This window comes from Phacochoerus africanus, chromosome 9 (genome assembly GCF_016906955.1).
Source record: "Phacochoerus africanus isolate WHEZ1 chromosome 9, ROS_Pafr_v1, whole genome shotgun sequence".
NCBI classification, from domain to species: domain Eukaryota; kingdom Metazoa; phylum Chordata; class Mammalia; order Artiodactyla; family Suidae; genus Phacochoerus; species Phacochoerus africanus.
Window position 1 is genome coordinate 49,515,100 of NC_062552.1, and position 16,609 is coordinate 49,531,708.

The 16,609-nt window shown below is 45.0% G+C and overlaps 1 protein-coding gene across 1 annotated transcript; it reads left to right on the top strand.

The window, feature by feature from the left end:
• The first annotated feature begins 12,842 nt into the window (after window positions 1-12,842).
• ANKRD34C (ankyrin repeat domain 34C) lies at window positions 12,843-14,450 on the top strand. The gene has a single exon (XM_047797572.1). It carries the CDS (start codon window positions 12,843-12,845, stop codon window positions 14,448-14,450), a length of 1,608 nt encoding a protein of 535 aa, XP_047653528.1.
• Window positions 14,451-16,609: the final 2,159 nt, after the last annotated feature.

Below are 16,609 nucleotides of genomic sequence, written 5' to 3' on the forward strand. Positions count from 1 at the left end.
GGCAACCTCATGGTTCCTAGTCGGATTTGTTAACCACTGAGCCACGACGGGAACTCCAGAGTATTTTTAATAAGTCACTTAAAAAGGAAATGGAAATTACATTGATCATATAATTTGATCACAGCAAAATAACACTGGATATAAACACAAAAAATAACAAGGGGAAAGCACAATATCAGGAATGAAAAGGGGATATAAGAACAGATTCAGTGGGGATGAAAAATGATAAAGGAGTACTACTTATAACTTTATGCTGGTAAATTTGAAAATGTAAATGAGATGGACTTCTTTTCTAGGCAAATATAAATAGCCCAGAATTGACTCAAGAAGAATCAGAAAATGAATATTCCCTTACCAATAACTTTGCAAAGATAATTAAAGATCTAGCATTCTAAAATTCACCAAGCCCAGATTGTTTTATACATGCATTCTATTAAATTATCAAAAGCAGATAGCTATCTTGATAATTTAAAAACAACAGTGTGGAGGAAAAACCAGGATGCTTTCAAAATCATCCTAAAAAGTTAGCATAACCTTGTATCAAACCTGCATGAGACTCCCACCACCCCCTAAAAAGGAAAAAGAAAATAATTTTATTTATTAATACAGATGTCCTCAAAAGCCCTAAGATAAATAATTCAAATTCAGCAGTATACTTTTATAAAAGAACATACACCAACCAGAGAAAGTTTGTTGGGAGAATATCTATGTGATATGCGTTGCTGTGAGTTGTGGTATAGGTCACAAATGTGGTTCGGATCCTGGATTGCTTTGATTGTGGTGTAGGCCAACAGCTACAGCTCCAATTTGACCCCTAGCCTGGGACCCTCCATATGCCGCAGGGTGGCATTTGGAATCAGCAAGAGAAGGATGGACTATTCAGTTTTGGTGTTGGGGCAGTTGGCTTTTCACCTTCAGCCAATCCTTACCCTACCCTGTGTATATATATAATTTCCAAGTGAACTGATAATCGAAACATCATCACAACAACAATAACAATCAATTTATAAGTTACTAGAACATTTAAGCAACTATTCTTTTGATTCTGGGTGTCCCTAAGCAAGACAAGAAATCTAGAAGCCATGAAAAATAAGACTTACAGATTTGGATATACAAAACCTTAAAAATGCTTTCTAGAGAAAGATTTCCCCCCCATATATTATTCATCGCTTATAACTAATAGATGCTACTTGAAAAGGTAGGTAATACCATTGAAAACCGTGTGATAAAGGCAGATTATAGGATGATATTTATATTTTTAAGAGGTCAATAAAATTGATAGCCCTGCAGCAAGTTTGGTTTTAAACAATGGGCACTGGGGAGGGAGAACACACAAATACACAATATTAAGAGTGAAAAAGGGGTACAGTTTCAGAGAAGAGCAAACACCATGAGGTGATACTAGTTGTAACTTTGTGTCTGTGAATTTCACATTGTAAATGAGACAGCTGATAATCTAGGAAAACGTAAATGACTAAAACTAACTCAAGAAGAAATAGGACTTTTTTTTCTTTTGCAAAAACAGAACTTTGTGTCTATATAAATCTAGATCATATAAACCAGTGGGTTTGTGGTTTGAAAATGCAGGTTACTTCTGGGTGATGGACTAACAGTAGAAAGACATGAAAAGCTAGGTGAGGGGGGCCACAAGCTTTCTAAATATAATGCCCTGTGCTTTGCATCCTATACAAGCTGTGAGTTACTTTTGTCACAAAGGAAACAAAAATTGTCGATGAGCAGCCCTGGGAACAAGTAGGAGGTAGGTTAAAGGATGGAGCTGGAATGGAATCCGACGGTTTGTGATCATCAGATTCTCCCCAGATCTTACCGTCACACTCGCCCACTCTTCTCTCCCTCTCCTTCCCACTCTGTGGACAGACATCCTGAGATTCGAGGGTGTTTCTCGAAGGAAACTGGAGGAAGGCAGAGCTGCTGAAAGAGCAAAGGAGAAAGGAATTCACATGCTTACTCTGGTCTGGGATCTGCAGTGTCAGACTCTGGGAGTGTCCCCTCACTACTCCTGACCTGAGGGTCGCCATGCCCCATCTGCCCCCACCCCCTGGGGCTCCTAAAGGCTCAAGCTAAATTGCTAAGGGAGTCTAATCCCTCAAGAGCTGGGGATGAGGGGGCGGGGTGGCCGGCGCCTCTGCCCGCAGCTGCAGGTAGGCACTTCCCCACCCCCGCTGCCCCCTCCTTCCTCCTTCCTCCTCAGCACACACACCCACACAACCCGCTCCAGCCTCGGCTGGAGAGATGCTCTCAGGCACCCGCGGGCAGCAGCGCCTCATCAGCCAGTAGAGCTGGAGAAGGAGCTGGAGGGCTGGGGTGGCGCAGGAGATCTGCAAACCAGAACTGGGGACAATTCTTGTCTTTCACGCTTTCTTTCTCTTTAAAAAAGCTCCCTTGTTCCCACTGCAACTTGGAGGAGCAGGGAGTGATTTGAAGGAACTGACGCAGAAGCTTTATTTATAAACCTTAAAGAAGTTCTGGGCAAGTCACTCAACAGGACCCGCGAGGCCCGGGTTCCCCCAGCTCCCAGCGCTGGTTCAGCCTGGCAAGCCAACCCACAGCCTCAGGCAGGGGTGCGGGGCGCCCCCTGACTTTGCTTTTGGAGTCATGACACTACCCGTGGCTTGGACCCAGGTGGTCTCGCTTGGTGAGCGTCCCCACCAGGTAAGCACACCCCCAGGGGTCTCCATTGGTCACCTGGGTGGGACCTTCAGCTCCCAAGAAGTAAGTCCACACAGTTTAGCCACAGGCATGAGTGGGAGGCTGGTAGGAGAGAGTGCTTTTATCACAGGAAATTGTGGGAGATGGGAGTGGAAGATGGATTTAGAATTTTTTATTTTTGCATTGATGCGTGGGGATGAGATGCGTAGGGGGTCGAATTTTTGTAGGAAATGATTGCGGATCAGGGCTAGGTGATAGGCGTCTGAATTCTGCAGGGACTGAAGGGGGAGCAAAGTCCACATTTTTGCAGAAACCTATAAGGAACAGGAGGTGAGAGGTTATGATGCCGAGAAGGTGCAAGAAATTGTAAAGAGTATGAATCTAAGCATTTTAGAGAAATGATGGGAGAAGGACTTACCGTCCTGGTTTCACCTGACTCCCATACTCGGCCTTCTCCACGAAGATGCTCACAGACACTGGCAACAATGGTCGCCCTGACACACTGCCCGCGCACCGCGATACCGCGGCGTTCAGCACCTCGGACAGAGCCCAAGGGCCGCGCGGCGCCCATTGAGTACTGGGCGGCATTGTCTCCTCCGCCCCAGACCTTCGCAGCTCTCTGCGGCAGGCGACTACCTAACGCCGCCCCTAGAGCCAGGAGATAGGATTCTCGAATCGCAAAAGCAAACGTGGACCTCAATTTCTGATCAGCTTCTAACTGCTTCCCGTGACTGCAGAAGGAAGAGGCGGAGAATAAAGATAGCCCCCAAGCTTCCACAAATAGTACAGCTGAACGGTGTGGCCTCCTCAATTTTGAAAGATGTACCCAAACTTCTTCAAAATTAACATTTATTGAGTATTTTCCATGTGCCAAGGCCCTGTGCTGAGCACTCTACATGAGTTATTTTATTGTTATTTACACCACAGTTGTCTGCTATGAACCCCATTTTACAGATGAGAAAACTGAAGCAAGAGGGATTGAGCAACTTGCCCCAGTTTCTACAACCACCAAATGGTATAGCTGCATTTGTACACTCCACTTCAGGTGGCAGTGGTCGGAAGATGTGCCTGAGCAGAATTCTTACTGTGAAAGAGCTGTGAACATGGGATCAGAGGAACAAAGTTTGAATCAAAGCTGTACAACTTGCAGATGTGTGTTCTTGGGCAGAATTACTTAACGTGTCTGAACTTCAGGCTCCATGTCTATAAAATTATGATAAGAATGCTTCCCTTGCAGAAGTGTGAGAGGAGGGTGATCAAAGGTATTGTATATGCAGAAAGACTCGGCAGAATCTGAATTGTGGTTGGGTGGTGGAGTCAAGAAAGGAAGGGAGGCAGGTGATTGGAAGAGAAAAAGGATTGGTAATGAGCCCTAGTGGCACTGTATAGGGTGCTGAGCACAACAAAAAGCATGGCTTGGAGGTAGGAATCTGGGTAAGTTAAATTCAACATAATAACCCCTTGGATTTTTATAGGACTTTATAAAGAATGTTCACATATTGCCTGTATCTGGTCCTTTTAAAATCCGGTAAGGCGAATTGGAGCTCTTCTATTCATTTGGCAAAATGATGCTTGCCCCTAATTATTCAGCTTCCTAGTAGCAGAGCTGAGATTAGAATCCAGGTCTGCTACTTCTCTATCCTGTAATTCTCCCACCATGACTGGCACATCCTCAAGAACTTGGATTATGGAGCATGACAGCATTAAAATATATTTAGATAAGCACCATAAGTAACAGTTTGGATCATGTGAAACCGATGGTTTTTTGACCATTTTTACTTATAGAAGCAGTAACTCCATATGAATCAACCTAATAAATGTTCATTGATTATATCCTATATTGTTCCACAAAGAATGTAAAGCAATTGATAAAGATCCACAAGACACCAGGTTTATATATATATATATATATTAGAAGTAGTCGAGAAAGATTTAAGCTATAGCCAGAAATAAGATGAATATGAAATAAGCATATTATAACTTGCTCTGGGTCAGAAAGTACAGTAAAGTGTATATCCAGCCCTTTGTATAAGGATATGAGGAACTTTGTAGACTTTTGCAGGAATCTGTTGCCCCTCCTCTTTTGCATACTTTTTCTACTAGGTCTAATGAGAGTAGTCTTGAAACCAATGCAATGCCTCAACCCTCTGAAAGATTTACCACTGTGCCAAACAAGGGAAATTTAACTGGAAATCAGATGCAAATGTGACTCAAAAGAAGGGGTGATAAAGCAAATGGTATTTTATCTGCCCTGAAGTAATAAAGCGTTAGGTATTTTTAATGGTTCACACAAGCACAACATACTTTAAAGTTCATAAAAGGGCTTCTACATCATCAGCTCTTTTAAGCCTCCTAACAAACCTGTAGAGGTAAGAAAGTAGGATGTGATGGGAAGAACAAAGACACAGCACTCTGACTCAGATTCCATGTATTTTACTTTTATGCCGAGTATCACAAACCCGCATACCTACAGAGGCTAGGTAAATAACTTGAATGTGTGAATTGGGCCAGTTGTTAAAGACTACAGAGAATGGCGGGGCCTCTGTCAAATTGGACAATGAAAAATCCATCTTAAAACATTCAAATGTTTAAAAATTAAAGCACAGTTCCAGACAAGCAAAACATAACTGTGCCCCGCATTTAGCCCTCAGCCTGTCACTCTGCAGTCTTGTTCCCCACGAATCAGGTCCGGGAAGCCATGGGCACAAAAGAGCCTGAATTTGGTGAGATTAAAGACTAAATCTCTGTTATTTAAAGTCCCCATTTATAAACTGGGAAAGACTGAACAAGACACCTCCTTTGAGCTTCAAAAGTCTAAGACTTCCATAATTTTGTGAATAATAAAATAATCCAAGGGTTTCTGGACAAAAAAGGCAAATCATTCTGCCCATTCAGCCCCTCCATCAAAGATTTTTGTTTTTTTTTTCAACTTGCATCCCACAAGGATGAGGGTTCAATCTCTGGCCTTGCTCAGTGGGTTAAGGATCTGGCATTGCTGTGAGCTGTGGTGTAGAATGCAGATGCAGCTCAGATCCTGTGTTGCTGTGGCTGTGGCATAGGCTGGCAGCTGTAGCTCTGATTTGCCCCCTAGCCTGGGAACTTCTATATGCCACACGTGCAGCCCTAAAAAGGCAAAAAAAAAAAAAAAAGATTCAGGGTTTTTTTTTTGTTTTTTGTTTTTTTTTGGTGTTAGTGATGTTTTACTTTTCAGCATTTCTTCCTGAACCTTCAGAAATTATGTTAGCCGTCATTATAGCGGAGTTGAGTTAAACAGAAAACAGCCCTGAGAAGGAGAGGGAAAGGGAGCATGAGCAGGAAAGAACCAGGCAAACTTTGCTTATTTCTCAGTTTATGCTTCTTCTGAAATGTGTGATGGAAAAAGAACCCCACCACTTTAGGGCTGCTAATTTTTAAAGATACAAAGGTGGAGCTCAGAGCTGCCAAAGGGGATGGAATTTCCAAATTCTGAACATGTACCAGCTCTTCTCGATCAGGATTGCTTCCTTTTCTTCCAACAAACTTGGAAAACTTGAAAGACATCAAATGCTTCCAGCATTAGGTGTCCTTAACGTTTCTTCTCTGTGATGCACAGTAGGGGATAAATGCCCAGGCTAATGTAAATTAGGTCTTGGTTGACTCCCACATCCAATGGGTCACTATTCAAGTCTACCTTTCAAGCATCTCTCCAGCTTGGTTCTTCCATAACCTTTTCACTTTGGTGGTTCGGATCCTCTTTATCATGGAGAGGCTCCTCTGTGACCTCCAGCCTCTAGTCTCATCCTTCCAATCCTGAACTCTGTGGACTTCTTGGTCCTCAAAACCTAGCATGGTGCCAACACAGAGTGGTGGGTAGTAAATGTATGAATGAATGAGTCAGCAAGTAATGAAGATTTACCTTATTATATGTAATAAAAATGCAAGTGAAAAAGAAACATGGCTTCTAGAATGCTCACAGACCCCAAAGGAAGCTGAACTTCTGAAGAGAGAGGGGGTTCTCATCTTAGCTTCTCAGTGTGTTTACTTCCATGAGCACATCAGCTTTTCTGCTTCTCTGTGCATGTGGCTACCCCACAAATGCAGCCTTGTCTCCAGAGTTCCTAACACTTCAGTTCCTACAAACAAGCCCAAGATAACTGGTGTTTCTTGATCTCAAATTCCACCCAAGGTCCAGTCAGTCAAGCACCTGGGGCATATCAAAGAGGACAATGTCACCTGCCAAAAGCTGAACACTGAGTGTGGGGGGATCGATGTCAGAGAGAAAGAGTCACTGTGGACTGGCAGAAAGTCTCAGAAGAGTCACCCACTGGTATGTGAATGACCACAGACAAGCCAGTGATTCTCTCTTGGCTTCAGTTTCTTCATGTTAAATGGGGGAGAGGGGATATTCATTTAATAGGGACATGTGATGCTTCAAGCAAGGCAGCTGCTGTCAGATTAGGGCAAACATACATATTAACACTTTATTGGGTTATAAAACACTGAGAAGTAGGAACAAGGGGAAATCAAACCCGAAGCAAAGAAAGAAGAAGAGCAAATACAAGGGTTATGGCTGGGTGACAAGCCACTAATTGCTCAGTCTTGTGGAAGTTGTATAATCCATCACCTCCCACCAAAGTTTTTTAAACCAAAACCAGGCTAGTAGGAGAAGAAAAGGAAGAGTCCAGCCGATATCTACTTCCCACTTGCCATCACCCATTGGTCAATTATTTGCTCCACAGAGAGTTAATTCCCAGGAAGTTCGTCATGGCTCAGACTAGTATCTATGAGGATGTGGGTTCGATCCCAGGCCTTACTCAGTGGGTTAGGGGTCTGGCATTGCCATGAGCTGTGGTGTAGGTCACAGACGTGGCTTGGATCTGGTGTTGCTGTGGCTGTGGTGTAGGCCAGCAGCTGTAGTTCCAATTCTACCCCTAGCCTGGGAACTTCCATGTGCTGCAGGTGTGGCCTTAAAAGGCAAAAAAAAAAAAAAAAAGTGAATTCCACCACATTTCTGAGTGGAGTGATCTTGTCATACCTGGCAGCTATCAGAGAACGTCAATAGTCAGTTTCTCCTGATTAGCTGAGATGAGGTGTGAGGCTTGGCCATCTATAGCAGTGATAGCAGCAGCAGTAACCTGACTCAAAGACCAAGGCATGGACTTGGCTAAAGGCACTCAGGCAAGAAAGCAAGGTGAGTGGCCAACCCCCAGAGAGAGGGAAGTAGACAGGGCTATGTAATCTGGGTGATGCATAACGTCTGGTGACATTTACAAGGCTCTTGACAACTAGCTGTGTGAGATCTTTAAAACCCAATGTTCTTGACATGAAAAGTATAGAATGACAAATGCAGCACACCAACAGTTAATGTCAGGGTGGCATATTTTATCTGGGCTGCAAGAATGAGGTAAGGATCTGATTCTCTCCTCACCCTCAGCTCCTGCGTTTTCATCATTTAAGGAATTTCAGGGGGGAGGCCCGCAGTGAAAAAACAGTTAGAGACAACCTGAAAAATAGCTCCCTGTGGACAGAGAACATTCTATCTATAGCGGGGCTAGACATTCCAGACCTCAGAGGTCAACTCAGATACCACGCCTCTCTCCTGCTCTCTCCTGAGGGGCTGGGGAAGAGTTGATTGGGGTACAAGCCTGAACTCAGGGGAGGAGATGGACCCTGATTCCAACTGAAGGAGAGAAGGATCTCCCAGACATTCCACCCTCTTCGTTCCTCTCTTCTTTTTCTCCTTACCTGCCTCCTTCTCTCTCTCCCCGGGCTTTGAGCTAGTCCAGAACTATGTGATTTGTACCACATGCAACGTAGAAAGAGGACTCAATTATCCATCCACCTCTCCTCCACACCTTCCTTTTCTTTTTCTCTTCCTCCCTCCTTCCCTCCATCTTTTCCTTTATCTCCCTTTTGAGTGATCACACAGCTGATGAAGGAGAAAAGACTGTTTTCCTGCCTCAAGGGGCTCCGAGTTCTGGGGAGGAGGCTGAACCAGATGATTAACCAAATCCATACTCCAGTGAGAAAGTTGAACGCAGGGGATGAGGTATTCATTTTTTTTTTCTTTTGGTATGTTGTGTGTGTGTGTGCATGGTTGAGAGAGAGAAGAGATGGAATGCAAAGATGGTGTACAGTATCCCACCGTATGAATATGAATATACTATAATTTCTTTATTTTCTTCTTGATGGGTTGTTTCTAGTTTTTCCTTTTTATGAAGAGTGCTGCCAGGATCACCTTTGCATGTTCTGCTACACATATTTACCAGTCATCTATTGCTGTGAACAAACTATCCCTGAGTAAGTGGCTTAAACCAGTAACTGTTTATTTGTTCATATTTCTGCAATTTGGACCAGCCTCTGGGAACTTCTGCTGGCCTCCACTGGGTTCCCTCATGCGGCTGTAATCATCTGGGATGTGGCTGGTCTGAGGTGGCCTCTCACACATGCTCATGTTTATCAGGGCTGTCAGCTGAAGTGCTGTGTCCTTTCTAGGAGGACACCCCAGACTTCTTTCCTTGGCATCTGGGTCATGGGAGAGCAAATCTTTTTTTCTTCCTTTCTTTTTAGGACTCCACCTTTAGCATATGAAAGTTCCCAGGTTAGGGGCTGAATTGGACCTACAGCTGCTGGCCTATGCCATCGTCCAGGCAATGCTGAAAGCTTAACCCACTGAGGGAGGTCAGGTATCAAAGCCAAATCCTCAAAGACACTATGATGGGTTCTTAACCCACTGAGCCACAATGGAAATGCCCAGGAGAGCACATCTTGAAGGTGCAAGGTTCATTGATGCCTTGCCTTGAAAGTCGAAGCGAGTTTGGCAGCATCTTATTGGCCAAAGCAAATCTAGATCAACTCCTCCTTCTGAGGAGAGGAGAGGCAGTATCTTATCTCAAGTGGTGTGCACGCTGTGATGGGAGGATTCTGCGGTCATGCTTTTCAATCTACCACACATCTAAAGCCAGGCACGGAATTCCCGAGTCAGAATATAGGCCTTAGTTTAGTGGGACCAATTTATGCCCCCACCAACTTGTTCCTGATGCTTTCCATCTTCATCCATCCTTGGCACGTCGGTCTAATTTTAGCCATGCTAGAGGGTGTAGTGGTATCTCATTGGGCTGTAATTTGATTTTCCTTGATTCCTAACAAGGCTGAGCACCTTTTTCTGTACTCAGTGGCCATTTGTGTATCCTCTTTTGGAGGAAGTGATTTGTAGGAGTTCTTTATATAGTCTGGATATGAGTCAGTGGTAATTTTATTCTACTCTCCCTCTTCGATCTTGAGTGCTTTTTCTCCTGATTAAAAAGGAAGTAACATTTGAGCTGAGATTTGAGGGATGATGAATAATTAAAGAAGAGCATGAAGGTCTTAAAGTTAGAAACAGGAACAGTGCTAAAAGGAAGAAAAATAAAAAGTGGGGCATTTGAGAAACAACCAGACTTTAAGAGAGGTGGTTCTGCAGAGAGGACAGGCGTAGCAGGTGAGGGTGCTGAAGACGTGGGGCCAGGAGATGGAGGGCCCCGCGGATGGAATGGAAAACAGGGTGTTGGAGTTCCCATCATGGCTCAGTGGTTAACGAATCTGACTAGGAACCATGAGGTTGCGGGTTCGATCCCTGGCCTTGCTCAGTGGGTTGAGGATCCGGCGTTGCTGTGAGCTGTGGTGTGGGTCACAGATGTGGCTCGGATCTGGCGTTGCTGTGGCTGTGGTGTAGGCCGGCGGCAACAGCTCCAACTGGACCCCTAGCCTGGGAACCTCCACATGCCACAGGAGCGGCCCTAGAAAAGGCAAAAGAAAGAAAGAAAGAAAACAGTGTGTTTTCAGTGCCCATTCCCTTTTCTTTATTTAGCCCTTGAAAATTCTGCTTTAAATGTCCAGAGCGTGGGGACCAACAAGCTTATCAGCAGGTAGAACTGTAATAAAATGATCATATGCAGGACCATAGAAGAGTTCAAGTGCCAGGAACAGAAGAGAAAGGCCACGTCAGGGGAGAGAGAGAAAGAGAGGGAGAGGGAGGGAGAGAATATCGGTAGGTGACTGAAGAAAGAAGCATAGAGGTGAAGGGACAGAAGCAGAGACTTCTTGTGAATACACTGAATAACATTCAGTGTATGGATGGTAGTGATTTTATAGAAAATCTCATAGGAACACATAAACACAACTGCAACAAGATCAAACCATCATACAGAGAATGGAACAAGGTCCTATTGTCTCGCACGGGAAACAGTATTCAACATCCTGGGATAAACCATAATGGAAAAGGATGTGAAAAAGAATGCATGTAGATGTATAACTGAGTCACTGCGCTGTATAGCAGGAATTAACACAGCACTGTAACTCAATGATACTTCAATAAAATAAATTAAAAATAAAATAAAACCACACAATACATTTTGGAAGAAGCAGAAAATGATCTGAAGCAGAAAGATATACCCTAGACTAGTAGCCACTGTTATTTCTGAAAAGAAGAGTGGCTTCAAGGAGGGCTGGGGTTGTGTAAAGGATACCTCCCCCCCCCCCCCTTAGGGCTGTACCTGCAGCATATGGAGGTTCCCAGGCTAAGGGCTGAATTGAAGCTACACCTTCTGACTCACGCCACAGCCACAGCAATGCAGAATCCGAGCCGCATCTGCCACCTATACCACAGCTTGCAGCCAAAGCCAGATCTTTAACCCACTGAACGAGGCCAGAGATCCATCATGGATACTAGTCAGGTTCGTTTCCACTGTGCCACAACGGGAACTCCAGATACCTCTTCTTTAATACACACACACACACACACACACACACACACACACACACATATTCATGTATATATATGTGTGTGTATGTGTGATTTGGGCTTTTTTAAAAAGTGTCTCTTCCTGTATTAAAAGTTTAAAAAGGATATATATTCATCTGTTAATTTCAGCCAAGAAAAGCTTTTGACTTCCTATTTAACAGAGGAATAGAACTTGATCAATAACTGCTCCAGGTGGTGGGGTCAGAGGAAGGATGATGCGCCTCAGAGGAGTCAGGAAACTCAGGCTTCTTGACCTCTGTACAGCGGAGCCTGAAGGACAAAGAGTCCACATGGAGGGACCAGGCTGGCAGAGAGGGACCAGGCTGGCAGAGCACAGCCAGTTGGGGACAAGGGGCTGGAGGGACACCGATTCTGGGAGACCATTTCTCCTTATTGTGGAAAACCTCTGGATCAACCCCCAGCTTGGAGGCTCTGAGTCCAGGAATTAGGTAACTGACACGAGGAGAACCAAAGCAGAAAACTAGGGTTTCTCAAGGTCAGTGGGGGGAAGCGCTGGTGTGAGCTTTAATTTCCTAGTGTTTATGAGCAAAAATGCAATCCCCTGCCCATCCCTCTGTCTCAGATCTGTTCAACCAGAGGGGAGGGTGGAGCACTGCATTATGCCAGCTCTTCTGAGAGTCTGAATGAGGAGGATGAAAACTCTGACATCTGCTGGAAAAGTGGTGACTACAACCTGCCCAGGGGACAGTTGGATTGCTTTTGTTTTACAGTATTCCTCCCATGACAACTGTAATCCATGTTTATTTTAGGAAATACAGCAAAAAGAAGAAAATGAAAACTATCCATGATCCTATCACCATTTTGGTGCATTTCCTCCGGGTCTTTTTGATACATACCTAGAATAGCAATGTGGTAAACCATTATTTATGATGTAATTGATTAAGTGTGACTCATTGCTAAATGCTGGGGCTACAGTAATGAACAAAGATAGACACAGACCTTGCCTTACCGAGGACTTGGACTTTACAGGTCCTGGCAGACAGAAAATCAAGTTTCTTAAACTGCTTTGTGATAAGTATTGCACAGTCAACACAGCAAGAGCATGCGTGTTGCATTGGTTCCTCCATACTAGGCATTATGTCAACTGCTTTCCGTGTGGTTAAGTGTTTTATATCCACTATCTCATTTAATTCTCACAATGACTTTACGAAGTAGCTTGCTACTAGGACCACCCCCACCCCCACCATGTTACGGATGAAGAAACAGACTCAGAGAAGTTAAATAACCAAGCCAGGTGGCCTAACGGGATCAGGATGGGACATGACTGTATCCAGACTCTGTAACCGCCATGCTGCTCAGCTCAGTTACAGAACACATGACACCTTTCTCTCTTCTTCCCTTGCTAGGTGTGATCACCACTGCGGCTCAGGGACGCTAAGCTGTGGCCAGTATGATGGATGACGACACAGAACTAAGAACGGATGGCAACTCACTTTTAAAGGCGGTGTGGCTGGGGAGGCTCAGGCTGACCCGACTCCTCCTGGAAGGAGGCGCCTATATCAACGAAAGCAATGACAAGGGTGAGACGGCTCTCATGGTGGCATGCATCACCAAGCATGTGGACCAGCAAAGCATCAGCAAGTCCAAGATGGTGAAGTACCTGCTGGACAACAGGGCTGACCCCAATATTCAGGATAAGTCCGGCAAGACCGCCCTCATCCATGCTTGCATCAGAAGAGCTGGGGGAGAAGTGGTCTCCCTACTTCTGGAGAATGGAGCGGATCCCAGCCTCGAGGATCGCACGGGGGCTTCAGCTCTGGTTTACGCAATAAATGCAGATGACAAGGATGCGTTGAAACATCTCTTGGATGCCTGCAGAGCCAAAGGCAAGGAGGTGATTATCATAACCACAGATAAATCCTCTTCAGGCACCAAAACCACCAAACAGTATCTTAACGTCCCTCCTTCACCCAAAGAGACAGACAGACAGTCGCCTCCACTGTGTGCATCCCCCTCGGACATTGAGCTGAAGGCCCCAGGCCTGGGTTGTCCACCCAGTGAGAAGGAAGATGACTTCTTCAGCCTCCAGGCAGGGCATCCAAGTGGCTGCAACACCTCGAAGGCTCTGAATGACCCTGGGTCACCCACTAGGAAAGTTGGGAACCTCAAAAGGGCCCGTCTGCCCCAACTGAAGAGGCTCCAGTCCGAACCCTGGGGCCTGATCGCACCCTCCGTGTTGGCCGCCTCCGTACGTCAGGACGAGAACCATGGTGTTGGCACAGACAACGAGGTCATCAAGAGCATTAGTGATGTGTCCTTCCCCAAAAGGGGACCTCTCTCCAGAACCAACAGTATCGATAGCAAAGACCCCAGCCTCTTCCACACGGTCACGGAGCAGGTTCTGAAGATTCCAGCCTCTTCAGCACCAGCATCGTGGAAAGCAGCCTATGAGAAAAGTCAGGCTTCCCACCCACGTCTGGCCAGAAGGGGAACGCTCCCTATTGACCAAGAGAAGGGAGGTATCAGCCCCTCAGGTCCCTCTGCTCTCAAAGATGCAGTGTCCCTTAAGCGGCTGGAAAATGACCTCTATGATTTAGATTTACAGGCAGGGACGGAACTGCCCAACTCTATTTCCCTTGAACCAGGCAAAGGACCCTTAGATCGAATGAAGCTCAACAGTTCCCACCTGACCCTTTTCCAGGGCTCAAGGGAGTCCCTGGATACTGTGCCCAGCACATCCCCCAGCTCAGCGCGCCACAGACCACCCCATCTCCTAGAAAGACGGGGTTCTGGAACTCTGTTACTAGACCGAATTTCTCAGACCAGGCCTGGCTTCCTTCCACCTTTAAATGTCAATCTGAACCCACCTATCCCCGATATTAGATCGAGCAGCAAGCCTTCCTCTCCACTTGCTAGTGGCTTAAAATCCATGGTTCCTGTAGCCCCAAGTTCACCAAAGAGAGTTGACTTGAGAAGTAAAAAGAAGCTCCTAAGAAGGCACTCCATGCAAGTTGAGCAGATGAAGCAGCTGTCTGACTTTGAAGAGATCATGACCTAGAAGCTTTCAGAGAGGGTTTTCTTTTCTTTTTTTTTTTTTCCTAAATCTCTATAGTTTATGAAAAGTACCATAATCTAGACCAACACAGGCACGCAGATTTTCTGCATCCTGAACACCCCTTAATGCTGGTCTGTGGCCGCTTCAGAAGATACAGGGAACAGGGTGCTGCTTCCCTTCTGAAATAATGTCTGGGTTTTGATAAGAGCTTGAAAAGAGCAGAGAGTATCTGGGTTTTGAAGAGGAAATTCCACCCTCCCCCCAAAAAAATTCTCCAATGGAAGAAAAACCTTTGGGGTTTGAAAGTCACAGAGCAGGTACAATGATCTAAGCTGCTGATACCAGTTATTGTCTATCAGACAGACAAGCATTTAAATTATGAGATGGTATTTGGGGTGTGTCATGTGTCATAAATCTATGAAGTACCTACATAGAAAACGAGGCTTTAATATTTGGGAGACGGTGCCGAAGCTCCAAACCAATCCTGAGGCTATGAAATCTGGGTAGCTGGGTTACAGCTGGAGGAACAGAGGCAGAATTGTCCCATCAGAGAAATTCTAGCAGGTTGGTTCTGCCTCTTACTGTGTGTCATGGGGTTTAGTGGTGTAGCACACTGAGGTTGAGATCTTACAGAACTCCAGTAACAGACTTTGTTCGCTGTGGTTTGAGTCCCCAATTATTCCATCTATACCCCTACCCCCAATTCTATTGTGTCACAGTAGCTGCTGCCTCAGAGATGAACCTTGCCCAGGAATGGCGTTGGTCTCCCCTGACACAGGTTCTGTGTTATAGTCATGTGAAAAACGGTTGGGGACTATTAGCTAATTTGGAGGTCAGTGTTACACAACTCATAAAACAGACCCACAGGAGGCATTCCTGATTGTTCTAAAAACAAACAAACAAGCAAAAACTTGGTGAGATCTCCCCCAAACTAGAATGATTCACGATGATGGGATGTGCGAAGATGGAAAGGCAGAGCCGATGGTTCTCAGGCCAGAGGTGGTGGGGACCACCTGTAGCCTGAAAATGTTAAGGGAGGCAAACTGTCATTTTCCTGTCACTTATCTGGGTAATTCAAGAACATCTGGCTTCTTTGCCTGAATTATCTACATGATGGGAGATTTGTCGAAATAACCTGTAGAACCTTTTAAAGTCACTTTTCACAAACCCAAGAAGGGAAGCAGACATTTAGCGCATTTGGTGGAAGGTAGCCACATTCTCCACGAAGACATTTCTGGTTATTTTCTCACTTATTTTTCCTTCCATGCTGCTTAGATATATTTGCTCTAATGTTAAAAAAAAAAAAAATTCAGTAGTCCTTGGGGAGAGCATCACATAGAGGAAAGAAGAAAGGCCTTGAGATCTGGATTTGCATCTCTGTTTCATCATTTACCAGCTGGGGGACCTTGAGGAAGCAGCTTAACTTCAAGCCTCCCCTCCCTCTTCTGTAAAATGGGGTTAGTAATGCTTTGCCTTGCAAGGGTGTGGTGAGAATTAAATGAGATAATGTATGAAAGAGCTTGTAACTGTGCCTGGCACAGACAGAAGTAACTGGATAAGAGGTGACAAGCTGTAATATTTTTCAGACCCCTGAACCCTCAAAATCTCAAATAATACATAATACCTTACACAAAGTGAAGTAAAGTCTAGCCGGAAAAAGTCAAGTGTCCCTTTGAGGTGCTCAGGGGTTCTATAAAGACTGAGCCCTAGACTCATTTGTAAAGGAAATTAAATTCTGCCACAGATGCTCTGCATATCAGTCCGTTTCTACAATGACATTTGCTAGAAGTTTATCTGAATATCCCAATCGAAAGTGCTAATGATGGTTATGTATGCACCAAGTGTTTTGTCTTTAAGTAATTCCTTAGGGCAGGCTCATACTCAACCTCGGCACTAGTGACATTTTGGGTGGGATAGTTCTTTGCTGTGGGAGGCTGTCCTGTGCCTTGTAAGTTGTTTAGCAGCATCCCTGGCCTCTACCCCCTTGATACCAGTTCCATCTTCTGCCCACATTGTGACGACCAAAAATATTTTCAGATATGGCCAGACATCTCCTGGAGGCAATATCCCCCCCGCCCCCAGCTGTTTCCACTGCTCTAGGAGGACCACTGTGTAGATGGCAGTAACAGGTCAAGAGAAATGAAACTGCCTGTGCAGGCTGG